The sequence below is a fragment of the Bombina bombina genome, chromosome 7 (assembly GCF_027579735.1).
Source record: "Bombina bombina isolate aBomBom1 chromosome 7, aBomBom1.pri, whole genome shotgun sequence".
NCBI lineage: Eukaryota > Metazoa > Chordata > Amphibia > Anura > Bombinatoridae > Bombina > Bombina bombina.
The window spans coordinates 202,147,820-202,170,067 of record NC_069505.1 but is presented as its reverse complement, the minus strand read 5'-3'; the positions used below and the strand labels follow the sequence as shown (position 1 = coordinate 202,170,067).

The window sequence follows — 22,248 nt, the reverse complement described above, 5'->3', positions numbered from 1 at the left end:
ATTTGCATTCGAAGAGAGAAGCGCTCTACCTGGAACGAACAACAACTCATCAGCTAGTTCTATGGTGATTTACCACCTGGAAGCAGCCTCTTTTAGACCTTTAGACCAGTAGGCTTTTCACAGAGGAAAACTTTCCTGAAGTATATCAGTCTGATCCTGCCAAGTAAGGTCAGTCGAGTCCAAAATACCAGGCAATTTTCCTCTGAACAAGGAACATGACAACCCCAGACAATCGTTTCAGCCTCCAATGGGCCTCGTCAGTGAGGTGCAGCCACATTCCTCTAAGCACACTGGGCAAGGAGTCCACGTCTGGTTTCCCCCATCACTCATAGGGAGACTTCCCCAGGGTCATATTCATTTGCATATGAAGAGAGAAGCGCTCTACCAGGAATGAACAACAGCTCATCAGCTAGTTCTATGGCGATTTACTACCCGGAAGCAGCCTCTTTTAGACCAGTGTGCTTTTCACAGAGGAAAACTTTCCTGAAGTATATCAGTCTGATCCCGCCAAGTAAGGTGAGTCCAGCCCCGAAATACCAGGCAATTCTCTTCTGAAAAAGGGACATGAAAACCCCAGACGATCATTTCGGCCTCCTATGGGCCTCGTCAGTGAGGTGCAGCACATTCCTCTAAGCACACTGGGCAAGGAGTCCACGTCTGGTTTCCCCCATCACCCATAGGGAGACTTCCCCAGGGTCATATTAATTTGCATACGAAAAGAGAAACGATCTACCAGGAACGAACAACAGCTCATCAGCTAGTTCTATGGCGATTTACCACTCGGAAGCAGCCTCTTTTAGACCAGTGTGCATTTCACAGAGGAAAACTTTTCTGAAGTATACCAGTCTGATCCCACCAAGTAAGGTCAGTCCAGCCCCGTAATACCAGGCAATTCTCCTCTGAACAAGGAACATGACAACCCCAGATGATCGTTATATATATATATTTATAAGGTTTCAACAAAGTATGGCTTTGGAACACAACTGCAGATCCTAGTGAAAATGTTGAAATTTCACACCTGAATGCTTGAAACCCTTTATGAGTGGAAAGGGTTCATACAGACAAATGATTATACTTAGGATTTCAGAATAAGTAGCAACCTCTCACAGAATGTGCTGTAGAAGAGTTAAGGTAATTGTGGCAAAAAGGAGAAAATGCCAGGTGGAAATAAATCAAGGCCAAAGTCTCCTACAAAGCATACCCACAACAAACCAAAACAGTAATAATAAAATGATGCAGCATTGCATAAGTGCGTATATATGTACAGTTCAGGAAAGTGAGAAGCAGGTGTTATAATCTTTTAGGCACTTCAAACATAGAGGTTAAGTATAAGTTACACTTGCTTTGTAATGCGCTGGTACCTGAGAATCAGAGGGGCTGCTTTAGGCGTGTTGTTCTAGAGCTCCTGTGAGTGAAGTGGAGCTGATGCCGGAGAGACCGGAAATGGTGTCACGCAGCAGCGGAGCTGTATGAAACTGACAGGCAGCTTGAACGAAGTTTAAAGAGAGGAGCTGCAACAAAAGGTAACCTTTACAAAGTGCTGTATCAAATTGTAGTACGTTACCCCACTGAGTAAGAGTGGAAATAGGAGATGTCCAGAAAACGAGTTGCAGGAGAGATACTGCTTGCAGAGTAGAAGTAGCAACCTTGATTGGAGAAAGCTTCTTAAGAGAGCAGAAAGCAGCTTGCGAAGGGGCTTGCTATGCTAGCTCAGGTGAATGAACAACAATACTAAGCACAGGGTAATTGGTGAACACCTGTCTTAAAGGAAATGCAGCCAATCAGGAAGAAGGGGCTGTAACTAACAGGAGGAATAGAAGGCAGGAACCCTGACAGTACCCCCTCATCAAGGAAGCTGTCCCACAGCGACAGGTCCTGGACGATCAGGATGGCGTCGATGAAACAAAGACAGAAGTCGGGGTGAGTTGAGATTGGAAAGTGGTTCCCATGTATCCTCATCAGAAGAGTAGTTCTTCCAGCGGACTAGATACTGCAAAACACCATTCGAATATCTGGAGTCTATAATGGAATAAACCTCATATTCATCCTCCGCTAGAGAAGCAGGAACAGGCGGCAGTAAGACTTGGTCGTTCCTTGTGAGGATGTAGGGCTTCAACAAAGACACATGAAACGTTGGATGAATCTTGAGAGTAGGTGGAAGTGGCATCTTCTTGGAGGGAATTTGTAGTCTCAGATTCTTCGTGGACAGCCATACAAGATCTCCTATGGAGTACTGAGGAGGTTTCCATCTTCTGAGATCATAGTAGTGTTTCTGAGACTTTTGAGCTTTGAGGATGTTCTGTTGGATCATATTAAAATTGTGTTGGAGAGAATCGTACAACTCATCGAGTAGAGGAGAATCCAGAGAACCAAGAGAAGAAAGGGTAAAATCTGGGTGATAGGCGTAGTTAGCAAAAAAGGTGTCATCTTGGTAGAAGAATTGATTGAGTTATTGTAAGCAAATTCAGCCATGGAGAGGAACTTGACCCAGTCATTCTGATGGTAAGAGCAATAACATCTCAAATAGTGTTCGAGCCACTGGTTCAACCTCTCCGCTTGCCCATTCGTTTGGGGGGGAAAAGCAGTAGTGTACCGGTGGTCGATCTGAGTTAACTCACAGAGTTTAGACCAGAACTTGGAAGTGAATTGAGTGCCTCTGTCCGTTGTCAGAATTGGGGGAATGCCATGTAATTTGATGATGTGATCGATAAAGAGAGTAGCCGTTTCTGAAGAGGTAGGGAGTTTGTGGAACGGAACAAAGTGGGCCATCTTTGTGAAGAGATCGATAACAACCAGAATAGTCGTTTGAGAATTAGATGGTGGTAAATCAACTATGAAGTCCATGGAGACGTGATGCCAAGGTTTAGCAGGGACTGGTAAAGGCATGAGCAAGCCAAAGGGTGGTTTTCGTTCTGGTTTACAGGTAGCACAAGTTCTACAAGTGGTGATATAATCGTATACATTGGCCTTCATGTCTGGCCACCAGAAGGTTCTACCGATTAGATCCAGAGTCCGACGTAGCCCTGGGTGACCAGCTAAGGGTGAGTCATGACAAGACTTAATCAGGGGGGATGTCATCTGAGGAGGTAGAAAAATCTTCTCGTCATGGTAGTACATTCCAGAGGATTTTTGAAGATTAGGTAGAGGTGGTATTGGTTGTTCTTTGCAGTAATTTTTTACTTCAGTGAGCATAGTAGAATTGAGTCCAATAAAACAGTCCGGGGGAACAATCTCCTTTCTCAAAGGGGGGTCGTTTGGTTTGTCAGGTAAACGGGATAACGCATCAGCTTTAGCATTTTTATGTGCTGGTCTGTAAATAATGTTGAAGTTGAAACGGTCAAAATACAGGCTCCAACAAACCTGTCTGGCAGAGAGGGTTTTGTTGGATTGAAGATATTGAAGGTTTTTGTGATCCGTGTAAATGTTAATTGGTATGGTGGTGCCTTCTAGGAGATGTCTCCAATGTTCTAGAGAGCGGCGAATGGCCAGTAATTCCTTGTCACCAATGGCATAATTCCTCTCCGCAGGAGACATAACTTTAGAGAAATAAGATATAGGATGTAATGGTTGTGACAAACTTTTTTGTTGGGAAAGCACAGCACCAATAGCAAAATCGGAGGAATCCACCTCCAATGTATATTGATAGAGAGGATTGGGAAATTGTAATATTGGTGCTGTAGTGAACCTGGATTTAAGGTATTGAAAGGCTGTATCGGCTTCAGGTCCCCAGGAGAAAGATGTTGAGGAACCTGTTAGGACTGTCAAAGGTTTCACGATCTTGGAGAAGTCTTTGATAAACTTCCTATAGTAATTGGAGAATCCTAGGAAGCGCTGTAACTCTTTTCTAGAAGTAGGTCTTGGCCAAAGGACAACAGCTTCTACCTTTTCTTTTTGCATTTGAATTCCAGAAGGAGAAATTTCATAGCCCAAAAAGGAAACCTGGTTTGTATGGAATTTACATTTCTCAAGTTTTGCGTAGAGTTTGTGTGCTCTGAGTCTGGAGAGGACTTAACGGACGGGTTTCACATGTTCTTGTGAAGTCTTAGAGTATATGAGTATATCATCAAGATAAATTACTAAACACACATCCAGAAGATCACGGAACACATCATTGATGAAGAATTGAAAGGTGGCAGGGGCATTGCAGAGGCCGAACGGCATTACGAAGTATTCAAACAGACCATATCTGGTCCTGAATGGCGTCAGCCACTCATGCCCCTGCTTGATCCTGATGAGATTATATGCCCCTCTTAAATCAAGTTTGGTGAAAACCGTCGCCTCAGAGAGTCTTTCTATCATCTCTGGAATCAGAGGTAGAGGATAGCGATTTTTGATAGTGCACTTATTAAGTTCACGGTAGTCAATAATCGGTCTAAAAGTAGAGTCTTTATTAAGCACGAAGAAGAACCCTGCCCCTGCTGGGGATGAGGAGGGCCTAATAAAACCTTTCTTGAAGTTTTCTTCTAAGTATAGTTTGAGGAACTCTAGTTCAGGATTACTTAAGGGATACAGGTGTCCATAAGGAATCCGAGCGCCTGGTTGTAGGTCGATAGGGCAATCATAAGCCCTGTGAGGGGGCAGGTTTTCAGCCTCAGTCTTACTGAAGAAATCACTAAAATCTTGGTACTGCACAGGTAAACTATCAGTATTACAGGTAGAATGTAACACAAAGGAAACAGGGAAACATGTGTCTTTGCAATAAACGGAATCAAACTTTATTTGGAAGGGAAACCAAAGAATAGTTGGGTTATGGAGTTGCAACCATTTCAAACCCAAAACCAAAGAAAAATGTGGAGAGGGTAATACATCAAAGGACAATTTTTCTATATGACCAGAAATGTTAATAAGCAAAGGAACAGTCTCATGTGTTATGGGACCAGAAAACATAAAGGAGCCATCTATAACTTTAATGGGTATAGGAGTCTTCTTTTGGATCAGAGGGATTTTGTTCTTTTCACAGAAAACATGATCCATATAATTTGCAGAAGCCCCTGAATCTATAATGGCATCATCAATCTTCAGAAGGCTTTGTTCCAGCTGTAGGGAGAGAGATAAAGTGCAGTAAGAAGGTTTTACATCTTGTTGTAAGGAAGATAACAGATAATTGGACTTACTTTTCTTGTTTTTGGGCAAAAGTGAGCATTCCTGCACACTATGCGTGGTGCTTGCACAGTACATGCAAAGGTTTTTAAGCCTTCTACGTTGTTTTTCCTCCTGTGAAAGAGGTCCTCTCAGAAAACCTATCTCCATAGGCTCAACTTGTAGTTTAGAACTTGTAGTGGAGGAGGGGTTTGTGGATACATAAGTGGTCTTAGATTTGGAATCGGTGGCGTACTTCTCCGCCTTTCTTTCGCGTAGGCGACGGTCAATCTGTGTAGCCATTTTCATGAAAAGGTCAAGTGTTTTTGGCAATTCAATTCGGGCAAATTCATCTTTTAACTGCTCAGAAAGTCCCAGACGGAATTGGTTTCTGAGAGCAACAGGATTCCATAGGGAATCAGTGGCGAACTGTTTAAAGTCTGTGATATACTCTTCGACTGGTCTCTTTCCCTGTTTGAGATTCCTCAAACAAGTCTCAGCAGTAAGCTGTATATCTGTGTCCTGGAACATTTCATCCATTGCAGCAATGAAATCCTCTAATGAGCCCAATATAGGATCCTGGGTCTCTAGGAATTTATCAGCCCAGGTTCTTGGGTCCCCCCCTGAGGAATGAGACTGTTGTCATGACCTTCACTCTCTCAGTGGGGTATGTTTTGGGTCTCATGGTAAAGAGAAGGTAGCAGGCGTTTTTAAACTGCCTGTAATTTTTTCGGTTACCAGAGAACAAATCTGGGAGGGATATCTGTGGCTCCAGTATCCCTTCAGTCTGATTAGCTTTTAGTGCTATAGACTCCTTTATAATGTTCCTTAAAGAAGCATTTTCAATTTGCATATCATGTAAGCCCTGGGCCAATTGATCAACTTTTTGTGTTCAGTTGTACACTATCTGGCGTAGGTCTGCTGGTTCCATCTGTAAAAAGGCTTAGTATTATATAAGGTTTCAACAAAGTATGGCTTTGGAACACAACTGCAGATCCTAGTGAAAATGTTGAAATGTCACACCTGAATGCTTGAAACCCTTTATGAGTGGAAAGGGTTCATACAGACAAATGATTATACTTAGGATTTCAGAATAAGTGGCAACCTCTCACAGAATGTGCTGTAGGAGAGTTAAGGTAATTGTGGCAAAAAGGAGAAAATGCCAGGTGGAAATAAATCAAGGCCAAAGTCTCCTACAAAGCATACATACAACAAACCAAAACAGTAATAATAAAATGATGCAGCATTGCATAAGTGCATATATATGTACAGTTCAGGAAAGTGAGAAGCAGGTGTTATAATCTTTTAGGCAGTTCAAACATAAAGGCTAAGTATAAGTTACACTTGCTTTGTAATGCGCTGGTACCTGAGAATCAGAGGGGCTGCTATAGGCGTGTTGTTCTAGAGCTCCTGTGAGTGAAGTGGAGCTGATGCCGGAGAGACCGGAAATGACGTCACGCAGCAGCGGAGCTGTGTGAAACTGACAGGCAGCTTGAACAAAGTGGAAAGACAGGAGCTGCAACAAAAGGTAACCTTTACAAAGTTCTGTATCAAATTGTAGTACGTTACCCCACTAAGTAAGAGTGGAAATAGGAGATGTCCAGAAAACGAGTTGCAGGAGAGATACTGCTTGCAGAGTAGAAGTAGCAACCTTGATTGGAGAAAGCTTCTTAAGAGAGCAGAAAGCAGCTTGCGAAGGGGCTTGCTATGCTAGCTCAGGTGAATGAACAACAATACTAAGCACAGGGTAATTGGTGAACACCTGTCTTAAAGGAAATGCAGCCAATCAGGAAGAAGGGGCTGTAACTAACAGGAGGAATAGAAGGCAGGAACCCTGACAATATATATATATATATATATATATATATATATATATATATATATATATATATATATAAATATACAGTATCTCACAAAAATTAGTACACCCCTCACATTTATGTAAATATTTTCTTATATCTTTTCATGTGACAACACTGAAGAAATAACACTTTGCTGCAATGTAAAGTAGTGAGTGTATAGCCTGTATAACAGTGTACATTTGCTGTCCCCTCAAAATAACTCAACACACAGCCATTAATGTCTAAACCATTGGCAACAAAAGTGAGTACATCCCTAAGTGGAAATGTCCAAATTGGGCCCATTTAGCCATTTTCCCTCCCCCGGTGTCATGTGACTCGTTAGTGTTGCAACGAGTTATTATCATATTTGCTTATACAATACTAGGCCATATTGGCATTGTGTTCTGTTGGAGGTCAGTCTGCTGGGTGACTGTGTATGATCCCAGTCTGCTTCATCTACACCACTAGGGGTGTATCACCAAATAGATCCTTTATTAACCTGATCCATACCACGGGAGTTGCCTTAGCCCATCTGTGATTCTGCTACAGTCTTACCTCATACGATTGAGGGCATTGGAAGTAAGTGTACATCCAAAAGGGGAAAAAGTGAAGATTACCTATCTGACCTCATTTTTTATCCATCTTTGGGACTATGTGTTTTTCTACCCCTTGTATATATACATATATATGATATATTTTATAGCTGTTTTTCCTGCACTATCCTGCACTCTTTCATTTTTATTTTGTACCAATTTAGAGGTGTGAAGGGACACCTCTGCATTTCAGGATTTGGCTGCAAGTTATTTACAGCTAGGGTGGTGTGTAGAGGTGCCCGGTGAGACCTTCAGGGTATTCTAATCTCTATATAGTAGCGCCTTAGGGTGATTTAGGGGCTTTTTGTCCTTACTTCATTTATCTTTCTTGTTATATATATATATATATATATATATATATATATATATATATATATATATATATATATATATATATATATAGTATTTGTATTAAAAAAACATTAAAATTGAATAAATATGGTATACGTTTCAAGGTACTTGAAAGGTATACTCTTCCTAAAATCCATAAAGACTCCACAAAACCCCCAGGACATCTAATTGTGTCCTCTAGGGGCTCACTATTATAGCCCCTGGCACAGTTTGTCGATTATCAATTACAACCGTTAGTTAAATGGATGACCTCATATTTACAGGACTCCACTGCTTTTATAAAATTGATGACCTCTTATGATTAAGTACAAGATGTACTGTCATCCCACATGAAATGGTTATGAAAGCAGAGGCTGATCATCTTGGCTCATCTGTTAGCTAATGAGGATTGCTTTTAAAATACAATAAATAAGTAGAAATTCTTAACTAGGTCCAGATAGAAAATGAGAAGAACGATGGTTCTGTAAGGAGCAGGCTAAAAATAGACAATGCTCAAATCATTACAGTAGGAACTGATTTTTATTTAAAGACAATGGGCTTCTTATTAAGAGGGGTTATAGTTATCAGAATGAGATCCTTAGTTGTTGAGAGGGTCCAAGTATTTTAGGGGGTCTCATTGAGATATGGAAGACTGGGTGAGAGAAGGGATTCTAATGAGATGGGTAGTAGTGGTAAAAGTCATAGTAGACTTGAGCAGACAACTAAGGTTAAGTAATTTAGATTAAATTGTGGTTGAGGGCCCAATTAATTAAATAGTCTTGAAGACTGGAAAATATAAATAAAGGATTCCAACAAACAGCCTTGTGAAAATCAAAATTTAAATAGCTTTATTCCAGGTAAAAACAACAGGACATGTTGTTAAAATTCAGAACGTAGTCTGACCAGTTTCGGTCTCCCTGACCGTAATCATAGACTCATGATTACGTGTCTATGATTAAGTTCAAGGAGACTGAAACCGGTCAGACTACGTTCTGAATTTTAACAACATGTCCTGTTGTTTTAACCTGGAATAAAGCTGTTTACATTTTGATTTTCACAAGGCTGTTTGTTGGAATCCTTTCTTTATATTTAGCTACTTTGCTCAGTGGACATTGGGTTGTCTACTCCTAACAACAGCCTTATACCCTTGGACTCATTTTATACTATCCCGTTTTGGGATATCAAGGTACCGTGCTGCAGTGTCCATCATTACATCTGTGTGCTGTTTAAGGTTTGCCTGCATTTGTTACATAGTTGCACTTCTTTTTGCTATTGCTCTTTTATGGGTATGATAAATGTGATCCAGTCTGGATATTGAGGCTTACCATGTATACAGCATAGTCCACAGACTTTTGAGGCTGCACTATCAGGTTCCTATACTGTTTAATACAGGCAGCACCAGTTGGGTTAACACTGGGAGAAACATACTGATGTTTCAAGCTGTTTCAGTAACCGATTGGCAATAGGGTGGTCACATGATGCCAGAAACATATAATCTCGAACTCTGATTCCGGGTATATCCCTTGCTCCTTAGATACAGGTATTACCAGTATGACATCATTTAGAGGAGTTTTTCAAGCTGTGTACTGGATCAGCTCTTGAATGGCTACAGGGTAGTCACATGATACCGGAAGTACCCAGCTCACAGTGTAAACGCTGGATCAGCATGATAGTGAAACAAGTTTCCTTGCTCTTCCTACTAGTCACGCATCTTGGGAGAGTTGTGTCCTTTGACCTAGTGAAGAGTTCCTCTCCAGTTTTCTGTGTACTGTCCCTGGACCTTACTTTCTCCATTGCTTCTTAAATATTTGGAGCTAGCGGTGAAAAATAATATATATTAAATTGACTTCTTCTTAATATATGTGATGGGACTGTTACAACATGTAGTTGTTTATATTGAGCCTTCATTCTATGTTTTCTATGTGCGTTTTTTGCAGCTGCTACCATCGATGTTTTGTATCTCTCTTGTTTGTTCTCTTCGTTACATACTTGGAAAATATGTTAACATTTGTCTTCAGTCACCTATGACCACAGTTAGAGGACTAAAAATAGACATGTGCACAGCTGAAAAATTTGTTTTGGTTCGTTTCGGACCGATTCTGATTTTTTCGGATCGATTTGAATTTGGATACATTCAAATGTATCTGTTTTGGCTTCATTCAGATTCAAATAAATTTGGATGTATTCGGATGTATTCATTTTGGATTCGATTTGTAAATTCTGAAGTTTGGTACGTGTTATGTTGATTCAGATGGTTCCAAGTTACACAAACGGAATTATTTCACTGTTCTATCTCACTCAATCTCACTAAATTTAATTTTTATACTGAATTGTGATTATAAATTAAATTTTTATACTGAATTGTGATTATAAATTAAATTTTTATACTGAATTGTAATTAGTTCATGGCCATTCAAATGTAACGAATAAATCAAAACTAATTCGGATTTATTCGTTACAAATGCATTCAGATTAGTTTAGTTTCATTGCTAGGGTAATTCTGAAATTCGAATCGATTCAAATCTCCAAATTTGGTGAATTCGTCTGAATCTCAATTTGGAAGAAAACGAAAAAGCACATGTTTACTAAACAAAGAAGACTGCTGCCTCTACAGATACCACATACTCAAGTTACCTTATTTTTGTTGACTCTTATTAGCCAAATGCAGTGTGATGCACTTGAAAATGCAGAATAAAAGTTCTCAGACTCCAGAGATCCATTAATACCAGTGAGCAAGAAACTGCATAGTTCTGAAAGAGAACAGATAATAGAACATAGTATTACCAGAGCAAATAAAAATGTGAATTATATTAAAGAAATGGTAAATCCTAGCATTTCTGAAACCCTGAGATTTACCATTGGAACAAATACAGGGGACTTTCAGATGGCGTCAAGCACGGCTATTGGCTAAGAGATGGAAACAGCATTCTGCCAGTGGGCTGCCCAAGCAGCTCAGGGCAGCGAATGCTGCAAACAAATATTGGAGCTTTCAGCATGAAGTATTTTATACTTCATGACTGAAAGACCCCTTTATTTGTTCCAGTGGTAAATCCCAGGGTTTTACAAATGCTAGAATTTTCCATCATGTTAATAAACAAAAACATTACCCAAAGCAGTCAGAACTATTGGGTATATACCCACTGACCACTGGAGACAGTGTGTGATTGGTACTTATCCACCTTCAGAGCTGGTCTCTGGGATCCTCATACTAAATGGGACAGAGGACTAGATTTGCCCCCACCCCTGCATCCGTCCAGAAATCCTGGAGGGTTGATTCCAGGAAGTGCAGTGGAGCACTTCTGTGCATACATCTCTAGGAATCCTAGAGCTGTATACAGTGAATACTTTCTTTTAAGGATACAAATAACTCAGAACTCCAGAGTCGTTCAAAGGTACCAATTAACATTTTACCTTGTGCACCATCATCGCTTTTTTTACAGACGCTGGATTGGCATTATTCATTACATTAACTGAGACCTTTTTACATCACTGTTTCTATTGCCTCTGTCTGTAGCAGAGATTTTATATAAGATTTTATATAGGAATTATATTGTTTTTAGTGTTATTTAACTGTATGATTTTTCAGGAGTATCTCTTTATTAAATATACTTATATACCGTTTTTATATCACTCTATTTATTTATATAATTACATATTGACATATTTATATTTTGGCTCCTTCCCAGTCTTGCCTTTTCTAGCGAGTACTTTCTTTGCTTATCCTAGTTGAGTATTAAACAACATAGGCAAGATTACAAGTCACGCCGTATTAGTTTTCCGCACGGGACATGGTCTTTTAGCAATCAATTTCCATTGCACAGATATTACAAGTCTTGAAAAATCGTGATTGCGCATGCACATTCACATTTTACACAACAATCCTTTCCACGCTTGAAGAACAGTTTTCTACAAAACATAAAAGTTTCACGAAACACTTCCAAAATACATTACAAAGACTTAAAAGTCTGGCTTAATAAATCATTTTACAACGGAGTTGGTGGTGCTGCTATTTTTCTATGTTGACTGTATAGGTCAGGGTAGCTGGAAGGGGGGAATCTATTTGGAAAATCTTCTTAAGTGTATGAGGGTTCCTGCACATTAGACTCACTTAAAAGTCCACACATGGAGTTTTTAACAATAGTAAAGTGGTACAGTATTAAATCTATGGCATTGAGGGATTAATCCTTTCTTCCTCTGTGCAAAATACCCGACACTTTTGTTGTAACAGAGCTACCATTCACCTTACTTTACTCTAAAAATGTTGAAACTAGACTGACTTAATCAGGAATAGTATTAGTACCAGTAAGAGGTTCCTGTCCCTCACATTTCTGAGAGACACGTTCGCCTACTCCACTTGTCAGAGGACATATACCCAAAAATAGTGCTATAGTTTTACAAGAGTGTGCAAGAAATTTGAGATATTAATGCAACTTGTCATCAAACACAATGCCCTATGAAATCAAAGAGCCACATTTAAGAAAGTGCAACATCCACTCATTATCATTTCATTAAAGGGACAGTCAACACCAGATTTTTTTGTTGTTTTAAAAGATAGATAATCCCTTTATTACCCATTCCCCAGTTTTGCATAACCAACACAGTTATATTAATACACTTTTAATTTGTATCTAGGAACCTTCTTCCAGCCCCCTGATCACATGACATTTTATTTATAACCTATTGACTTTCATTTTAGCCAATTAGTGCAGTTTCTGCCACAATCCACGGGCGTGCTCACTGAACTAGCTCTCCACTGCTGTGAAAAGCAAATACAAAAGCATGTGATTAGAGGCAGCCTTCAAGGTCTTAGAAATTATCATATGAGCCTTCCTAGGTCTAGTTTTCAACTAGTAATACCAAAAGAACAAAGCAAAATTGGTGATAAAAGTAAATTGGAAAGTTGTTTAAAATTACATGCCCTATTTGAAACATGAAAAAACATTTTGGACTTGACTGTCCCTTTAAGAATACAAATATCTTCAATCCTCCAGCAGAGCAGCGTCACTGGCTCCTTCTGTGTAAATGTATAAAAGGGACATCATACCCAAATGTTGAATCACCTGAAAGCGATGAAGCTTATCTGGAAAAAAGTGACTAAAAAATACAGAATCACTTGGACATATAAAAAAGGAACATATTTTAACTCAGTAGCCATATCCCATTGTAAACAGACTTAAAGCAGCCAATCAAGATGCTAGTCCCTGAAATTGAAAGGGAGCATGCATCTGGCATGTGCAGGCACAGTCATGTTTCCCTCCTCAGTTGAACGAGGTTTACTATGAAATATTGTGATTTCACAGTAAAGCAAAGTGTGACATCATTTCTGATGAAGCTGATTGGCTGTTGTCATTTTTTTCCCATCATGCAGCTGACAATAGCTGAAAAATAACTGTTCACAGAGTACTTAAACTCTTGTGAGCTTAACAAATTTTGAGGTAAAATATCGTTTTTGTCAACTTTTGAGTTATCCTGCACCACTTTCAAGTGATTTAGCATATAGGTATTATGTCCCTTTTACTAGAGATTTGTTTTAATTATTTATTTATCTAAAGCTTTGTTTATATCTACAGAATATTTTCATTCAATTTAAATTGCTGAAGCTTTAATTGTTCATATTTATAAGATTTCCACAGTTATATAAGTTAAGGAAACTATAAAAAAAAGCACAAGGAAAACAGCAAACTAAATATTTAAATCACTTACCACAGTCATAGAGCTTCTTAATTTTCTGTACATCTAATTCACTCAGTCCATATCTTTGTCCTATGGTTACAGAAGGTTCTGGTTTTGGGGATATGGTTGCCTTACCAGAAGTGTTAGAATAAGCATATCTGTCAAGAATGATAGTTATATAGATAATATAGGAAAGCAGCTATTATTTTTTTCAGACAGAAAACAATTATTAAAGGGACAGTAAAGTCAAAATGAAACTTTCATGATTCATATAAAGCATGCAATTTTAAACAATTTTTTTTTACTTAAAGGGGCACTCAATCAAAATTAAACTTTCATTATTCAGATAGAGCATGTCATTTTAAACAACTTTCCAATTTACTTCCATTAAAAAAATGTGCACATTCTTTTTATATTTAAACTACTGAGCATGTGCAAGAATAAGTGTGAATGCATTTGTGAATGGCTGATGGCTGTCACATGGTACGTGTATGCATTTGTGAATGGCTGATGGCTGTCACATGGTACTGGGGGAGTGGAAAAAGACATAACTTTTAAAATTGTCAGAAAAAAATCTACTATTCATTTGAAGTTCAGACTAAGAGGCCCGTTTATCAAGCTATGTATTGAGCTTGTGGGCCCCTGTTTCTGGCGAGTCTTCAGACTCGCCAGAAACACAAGTTATGGAGCAGCGGTCTAAAGACCATTGCTCCATAACCCTGTCCGCCTGCTCTGATGAGGCAGACAGGAATCGCCACAATTCAAACCGATCGAGTACGATCAGGTTGATTGACACCTCCCTGCTGGCGGCCCATTGGCCGCAAGTCTGCAAGGGGCGGCGTTGCACCAGCAGCTCTTGTGAGCTGCTGGTGCAATGCTGAATACGGAGAGCGTATTGCTCTCCGAAATTCAGTGATGTCTGTCGGACCTGATCCGCACTGTCGGATCAGGTCAGGCAGACATTTGATAATTCGGCCTCTAAGTGCTATTGCATTGTCTTGTTATCTTGCATTTGTTGATTATGCAAATCTACTGTGTTGACTGGTCCTTTAAATTTACTTCTGTTTTCTAGTTTGCTTTGTTTTTTTTGTATCCTTTATTGAAAAGCATACCTAGATAGGCTCAGGAGCACAAATGCACTTCTAGGAGTTAGCTGTTGATTGGTGGCTGCACATGTATGCCTCTTGTCATTGGATCACCCAATGTATTCAGATAGCTAGTGTATTGCTGCTGCTTCAACAAAGGATACCAAGAGAATGAAACACATTTGATATCAGAAGTAAAATGCAAAGTTATTTAAAATTGTATGTTCTATCTGAATCATGAATGAAACCTTTTGGGTTTCATCTCCCTTTAACCATTAATATGCGATTAACACAGATAATTTAATAATTACCCCTTTTATGACAACCCCATTTTCTTGTGAATAGCTCACTAAAACAATGAATACCTCTTTTCTTCCAGTAAGAGACAGAGTAATGCTAAACTCTCTTATGCACATAACATAATAGTGAATAGCTCCCTTTGGTCTGAAAGTTATTAACCCTTTTCCAGAAGCATAACAATTACAGATTAACTCCTCCTCACCTATCACAGGGATAAACCTATCCTTTTCCTGTCGGATATGCCACCTTGTGAGCTTCTCAGAACTATGTACTTTCTTTTTTTCCAGTGTACATATGGTGCATTATTTGTTCATTGTGATTTTCTTCTATTTGTGATCCTTTTACCCGGCTCATAGTTACATATGCAAAATCAACAAAATGTATTATTTTTAAGCCCTGCATGGATACAGTGCTGTTTAGAATGATTAATGATAGATAGATAGATAGATAGATAGATAGATAGATAGATGATAGATAGATAGATAGATAGATAGATAGAAATATTGACAGAAATATGGATGGATGATAGATAGATAGAAGATAGATAGATAGATAGATGATAGATAGATAGATAGATAGATAGATAGATAGATAGATAGATAGATAGACAGAATATGGATGGATAGATAGATAGATAGATAGATAGATAGATAGATAGATAGATAGATAGATAGATAGATAGATAGGAATATAGACAGAAATATGGATGGATAGATAGATAGATAGATAGATAGATAGATAGATAGATAGAAATATAGACAGAAATATGGATAGATAAATGATAGATAGATAGATAGATAGATAGATATATAGATAGATAGATAGAAGAAAGATAGATAGATAGAGAGATAGATAGATAGATAGATAGATAGGTTGATAGATAGATAGATGTGCATTTCCTTCATTATTGAAGCCATGTTTGTTTACATCTCTGGGATCTATTTCAGCTGTTGCATAATGTTCAACACAATGTTTTTTGTGTAATGACTTGGCAGTCTATGCATTCATTGTTGTGTTCATTCTATTTTGTTGCTATAGAATAACAAATCAGCCAAGTCTTAGTGGTAGATTTATTAATAGGCAAGCGGACATGATTTGCTGTAGAGAATCATGTCCGCTTGGCCTCGATAAATGCTGGCAGCATACGCTGTCGGTATTTAACATTGCACAAGCATTTCTAGTGAAATGCTTGAGCAATGCCGCCCCTGCTCATTAGTGGCCAATCGGCCACTAGCAGGGGCTGTCAATCATCCGATCAGATCAGATCAGGATGATTTCAGCTGACAAGTTAAGGAGCAGCGGTCTTACATTCATTAAACTGTGACTGTACATCAGAATAAACAAGATCTATCTGCTGACTGATTAAACCTAATATTCAAAGGTCATTAAATACAGTAGGATTGCATACTCAACAAATGCATGATAAAAAATACAATACAATAGTACTCTGAATTTCAAATGAGCACTAGATTTTTTTCTGACAAATGTCAAAATGTCTTTCTATTACCCTACCCACATATCATGTGACAGCTATCAGCAAATCACAGACATGTATGTACTCAGAACTCTTGCACATGCTCATTAGCAGATGGTGCCTCAGAAAGTGTGCATATAAAACGAGGAGGTATATTGGAAAGTTTTGTAAAATGACATACTCTATCTAAATCATGAAAGTTTAATTCTGACTTTAATGTCCCTCTATTAAGTAAATATATATGTAAACTATTACATTTTCTCTGCTCTCAGAATATATGTTTTTGCGTTTCTAAGAAAGAAAATATTTATAGTTGTTTGATTCCATAGAATGCAAGAAAATTTTTTAATTCAATGCAGCCAAGGTGTTAAATAATCATTAGTACCTTGCTACAGTGATGTTATAGCACTGATGTTAATGTAGGTATGTTATTTACCAAGATACAGTGGTCAAACATACAATATAATTCACAGATAGTTTTTATGGTTGAAGAAGCTATTACCCAACCAAAAATGTGTTGCCTTATAGCTTTATATTATACCTGCCATAGTGCATCACTGAAGAATAATCATATTCAATTCCTAGGTTCTCTGTGTCAATTTTTTCCATGTTTTCCCAATCACCTACATTACAGAGATAGAAAAGGAACATGTCTAAAGGGACAGTCTACAATAGAATGGTTATTGTTTTAAAAGATACATAATCCCTTTATTACCCATTCCCCAGTTTTGCACAACCAACACTGTTATATTAATATACTTTTAAATTCTGTAATCACCTTGCATTTAGTACTGTGTTGTGCTAAATCTTAAATAACTTCCCGGGCATGAACACAGTGTTATCTATATGGCTCACATGAACTATCAGTCTCTTGTTGTGAAAAGCAATTAAAAAAGCATGTGATAAGAGGTGGCCTTCAAGTGCTAAGAAATTAGCATATCAGTCTACCTAGGTTTAGTTTCAACTAAGAATACGAAGAGAACAAAGCAAATTTGATGATAAAAGTAAATTGGAAAGTTGATTAAAATTACAAGTCCAATCTGATTAATGAAAGTTTAATTTTGACTATACTGTCCCTTTAACTATATAGACATAACAATAGTATCTACTAACATTACCATATAGAGAAAAAGTTACTCAGACTAGAACACATTTACAGCCCTATATGGAAAAGATAGATTCATTCTAAGTTCAGGTATTTCTAACTAACAGATGCATAAAATCCAGCACAATTCTTTGAAATCTTCATAGACAAACATTGGCAGTACAATGGATTGTATTTAGGAAATTATTGACCTTTGCCACAAGTTAGTTTGTAAAATTTCTGCCCTAAAAGATCTGCCCCAGTCAACTGTTAGTGCTATTGCTGTGAAGTGGAATCAATAACAGCCCAGCCACTAAGTAACTGAACACACATTATCGTTGTGCATAAAATTATCGTTGTGCAACAAAATCATTTGTTGCAGCAGTCACTACATGGTTTTAACCTAGCTCTGGAAACAACATCAGCATGATAACTGTGCAGTAGAAGCTTCATGAAATGGGGTTCCATGATTGGGGAGCTGTACACAAGTCTCAAATCAACATGTGCAATGCTAGGTGGTGGAAAGCACGCTGCCACTGGACTCTAGAGCAGTGGAAGTGTTCTCTAGAGTGATGAATCACTCTTCACTTTCTGGCAGTCTGATGGCAGAATATAGGTGTGGCTGATGCCAGGAGAACACTACTTACCAGAATGCATAGGGCCTAATGTAAAGTTTGGTGGAGGAGGGATAATGGTCTGGGGCTGGTTTTAGGGTTTGGGTTAGGCCAGTGAAGGGTTATCTTAATGCTGCAGGATACAAAGACATTGTAGACAACTGGATGCTTTTAGCTTTCTGACAACAGTTTGGGTAAGGCCCTTTCCGATTTCAACTTGACCTATGTGCCCAAAGAGAGGTCCATAATGACAAAGTTGAAAAGTTTTGTGTGTAGGAACCTGAGTAGCCTGCTCAGAGCCCTGGAGGTAGATTTATTAAGCAGTAGTGATGTCGCGAACCTAAAAATTTCGGTTAGCGAACGGCGGACTCGAACTTCCGCAACTGTTCGCGAACGGGCGAACCGGGCGAACCGCCATTTACTTCAATAGGCAGGCGAACTTTAAAACCAACAGGGACTCTTTCTGGCCACAATAGTGATGGAAAAGTTGTTTCAAGGGGACTAACACCTGGACTGTGGCATGCCGGAGGGGGATCCATGGCAAAACTCCCATGGAAAATTACATAGTTGATGCAGAGTCTGGTTTTAAGCCATAAAGGGCATAAATCACCTAACATTCCTAAATTGTTTGGAATAACGTGCTTTAAAACATCATGTATGATGTTGTATCGATCAGGTAGTGTAAGGGTTACGCCCGCTTCACAGTGACAGACCAAACTCCCTGTTTAAAGGTACAGTCTACACCAGAATTTTTATTGTTTTAAAAGATAGATAATCCCTTTATTACCCATTTCCCAGTTTTGCATAACTAACACATTTATAATAATATACTTTTAACCTCTGTGATTATCTTGTATCTAAGCCTCTGCAAACTGCCCCTTTTTTCAGTTCTTTTGACAGACTTGCAGTCTAGCCAATCAGTGCCTGCTCCCAGATAACTTCTCGTGCACAAGCACAGTGTTATCTATAGGAAATACGTGAGTTAACACCCTCTAGTGGTGAATTTTTTTTAAAATGCAATCTGAAAGAGGTGGGCTTCAAGGTCTAAGAAATTAGCATATGAACCACCTAGGTTAAGCTTTCAACTAAGAATACCAAGAGAACAAAGCAAAATTGGTGATAAAAGTAAATTGGAAAATTGTTTAAAATTACATGCTCTATCTGAATCCTGAAAGTTTATTTTGGCCTAGACTGTCCCTTTAACGCACCGCAAACAACCGCAAACAGTCCATTTGCACAACCGCAAACTCCCCATTTGCACAAGGTTGGATACCAAGCTAGCCATTTCCCGTTCCTTGTCCTCACTGATGTCATTGAAGGTCTCTTCCTCCACCCAGCCACGTACAACACCAAGGGTCCCCGAAAGGTGACAACAAGCCCCCTGGGACGCCTGCTGTGTTTGGTCTTCCACCTCCTCAAAGCCACCTTCCTCCTCTGACTCCTCTTCTTCAGACTCCTCTCTCTGTGTTGCCTCTCTCTGCATTATTATTATTATAAGGTGTGTTAAGTAGTACTATTCCTATCAGTTTAATCCCTGTGGTGTCCCCTATCAGGGGACGTGTATATGGCATGGATTTTAGGAACCGGGAGATGGAAAAAGATGCTTGGTCGGTCCTCCTACTTCAAATTTGGGGCACTGCGTGTGCAATCTACTGTGCCACCAGATAGGAGTGGTGTGTTAAGTAGTACTATTCTTATCAGTTTAATCCCTGTTAAGTGCCTTTTTTTTGGTTTGTTTTTTGAAGCCACAGTGCAGCACCAGAGGCCAGAAAAATTTGGCATGTACACATGCCTGAAAAATTAGGTATTGTTGCAGCCGCTGCTGTAGCAGCGGCCAGAAAAATTGATGTTTGTTTCCCAGGCAGAAAGTGCCCTAAAACATTGCGGCTTGAACCCTAGTTGGTGGCGGATAAGTCACGCAAGTCATCCGGCATTCGAAGATAAAATACAGCAGCGTGTGGACCATTTTTAGCCCAAGGCAGCTCATCTCATCAGGCCTTTTTTACTCAAATGTATCGCCCAATGTCAGTAACTTCGGGATCCATCCCTCATTCATCTTAATAAAGGTAAGGTAATCTAGACTTTTTTGACCTAGGCGACTTCTCTTCTCAGTGACAATACCTCCTGCTGCACTGAAGGTCCTTTCTGATGGGACACTTGAAGTGGGGCAGGCCAGAAATTCTAGTGCAAATTGGGATAGCTCAGACCACAGGTCAAGCCTGCACACCCAGTAGTCAAGGGGTTCATCGCTCCTCAGAGTGTCGATATCTGCAGTTAAGGCGAGGTAGTCTGCTACCTATCGGTAGAGTCGTTCTCTGAGGGTGGACCCCGAAGGGCTGTGGCGATGCATAGGAGTTAAAAAGCTCTGCATGTCCTCCATCAACAACACGTCTGTGAAGCGTCCTGTCCTTGCTGGCGTGGTCGTGGGAGTCGGAGGATTACTTTCACCTCTTCCGCTGTTAGATTCCCGTTGTGCTGTGACATCACCCTTATACGCTGTGTAAAGCATACTTTTTAATTTATTTTGGAACTGCTGCATCCTTTCTGACTTGTGGTAATTTGCTAACATTTCAGGCACTTTATGCTTATACCGGGGGTCTAGTAGCGTTGACACCCAGTACAGGTCGTTCTCCTTCAGCTTTTTTATACGAGGGTCACTCAACAGGCACGACAGCATGAAAGACCCCATTTGCACAAGGTTGGATGCCGAGCTACTCATGTCTCGTTCCTCGCCCTCAGTGATCTCACTGAAGGTATCTTCTTCCCCCCAGCCACGTACAACACCACGGGTACCAGATAGGTGACAACGAGCACCCGAAATTCCAAGCTCCGCAGATGCTGTCCTAGCACCCCGTTCATACAAATACTCGTTAACAGCTTTTTCTTGTTGGAGCAGGCGGTCGAACATTAGGAGTGTTTAATTCCAACATGTCGGGCTGTCGCAAATCAAGCGCCTCACTGGCATGTTGTTTCGCCGCTGGATATCGGAAAAGTGCGCCATGGCCGTGTAGGAACGCCTCAAATGGCCACACACCTTCCTGGCCTGCTTCAGGACATCCTGTAAGCCTGGGTCTTATGCACAAAGCATTGTACGATCAGATTACACACATGTGCCATGCACGGCACATGTGTCAACTTGCCCAATTTCAATGCCGCCACCAAATTACTTCCGTTGTCAGAAACCACTTTGCCGATCTCCAGTTGGTGCGGAGTCAGCCACTGAACCACCTGTGCATTCAGGGTGGACAGGAGTGCTGGTCCGGTGTGACTCTCTGATTTCAGGCAAGTCAACCCCAAGACAGCGTGACATTGCCATATCCGGGATGTGGAATAGTACCTGCGGAGCTGGGGGGTGCCGTTGATGTGGAGCAAGACGCAGCAGCAGAAGAGGACTCAGCCGAGGAGGTTATGGAAGAGGAGACATGCCATTACTTGCTTTCGCACAATCGAGTACAGGTTGGGGATTGCCTTTTTGTGCAAAGAAATTTTGGCCGGGTACCTTCCACTGCGGTATCCCAATAGCTACAAATTTTTTGAACGCCTCAGACTCCACCAGCTTGTATGGTAAAAGCTGGTGGGCTAAGAGTTCAGACAAGCCAGCTGTCAGACGCCGGGCAAGGGGGTGACTTTGGGACATTGGCTTCTTACGCTCAAACATGTCCATGACAGACACCTGACTGTGAGCAGATGAGCAGGAACTGCTACGGAAGAGAGACGGAGTGGCGGATGGTTGAGAGGGGGCAATGAGGACAGCAGTGGTTGATGTGGCTGAAGATGCTGGACCAGTAGGAGGATGGCGGCTTTTAGTTTGTGTGCTGCTTGTACTCATGTGTTCATCCCATCTGAGTTTGTGATGTGAGATCATGTGCCTTCGCAAACCAGTTGTACCTAGGTGGGTGTTGGACTTCCCACGACTCAGTTTCTTTTGGCACAGGTTGCAAATGGCATCGCTGTTGTCAGAGGCAGACACAAAAAAAAAATGCCACACTGCTGAGCTCTGCGATGACGGCATTCTGGTGGTGGCAACAGCATGTGTTGATTGGCGTGCTGTCTGGCTGACCCCGGGTGCCGATGCATGCTGTCTGACTGTGCCACTAGCTCCTTGCAACGACCTCCCCCTGCTTCCAACTTGTCTCCTCCTCCTCCTCCTCTCTGTCTCCCCATCTGAACTTTCC

At 40.1% G+C, this 22,248-nt stretch overlaps 1 protein-coding gene across 1 annotated transcript in view; it reads right to left on the bottom strand.

Annotated features, from left to right (window-relative positions):
* LOC128635824 (embryonic protein UVS.2) overlaps positions 1–22,248 on the bottom strand; it is a 106,001-nt gene that overhangs the window by 18,943 nt on the left and 64,810 nt on the right. Inside the window, exons 7-9 of the mRNA XM_053688933.1 lie at positions 16,917–16,998; positions 13,547–13,674; positions 10,478–10,593 (exon numbers count right to left, since the gene is read on the bottom strand). Of these exons, the coding sequence (XP_053544908.1) occupies positions 10,478–10,593; positions 13,547–13,674; positions 16,917–16,998 (326 nt within the window). The remainder of the gene's footprint in view (positions 1–10,477; positions 10,594–13,546; positions 13,675–16,916; positions 16,999–22,248) is intronic.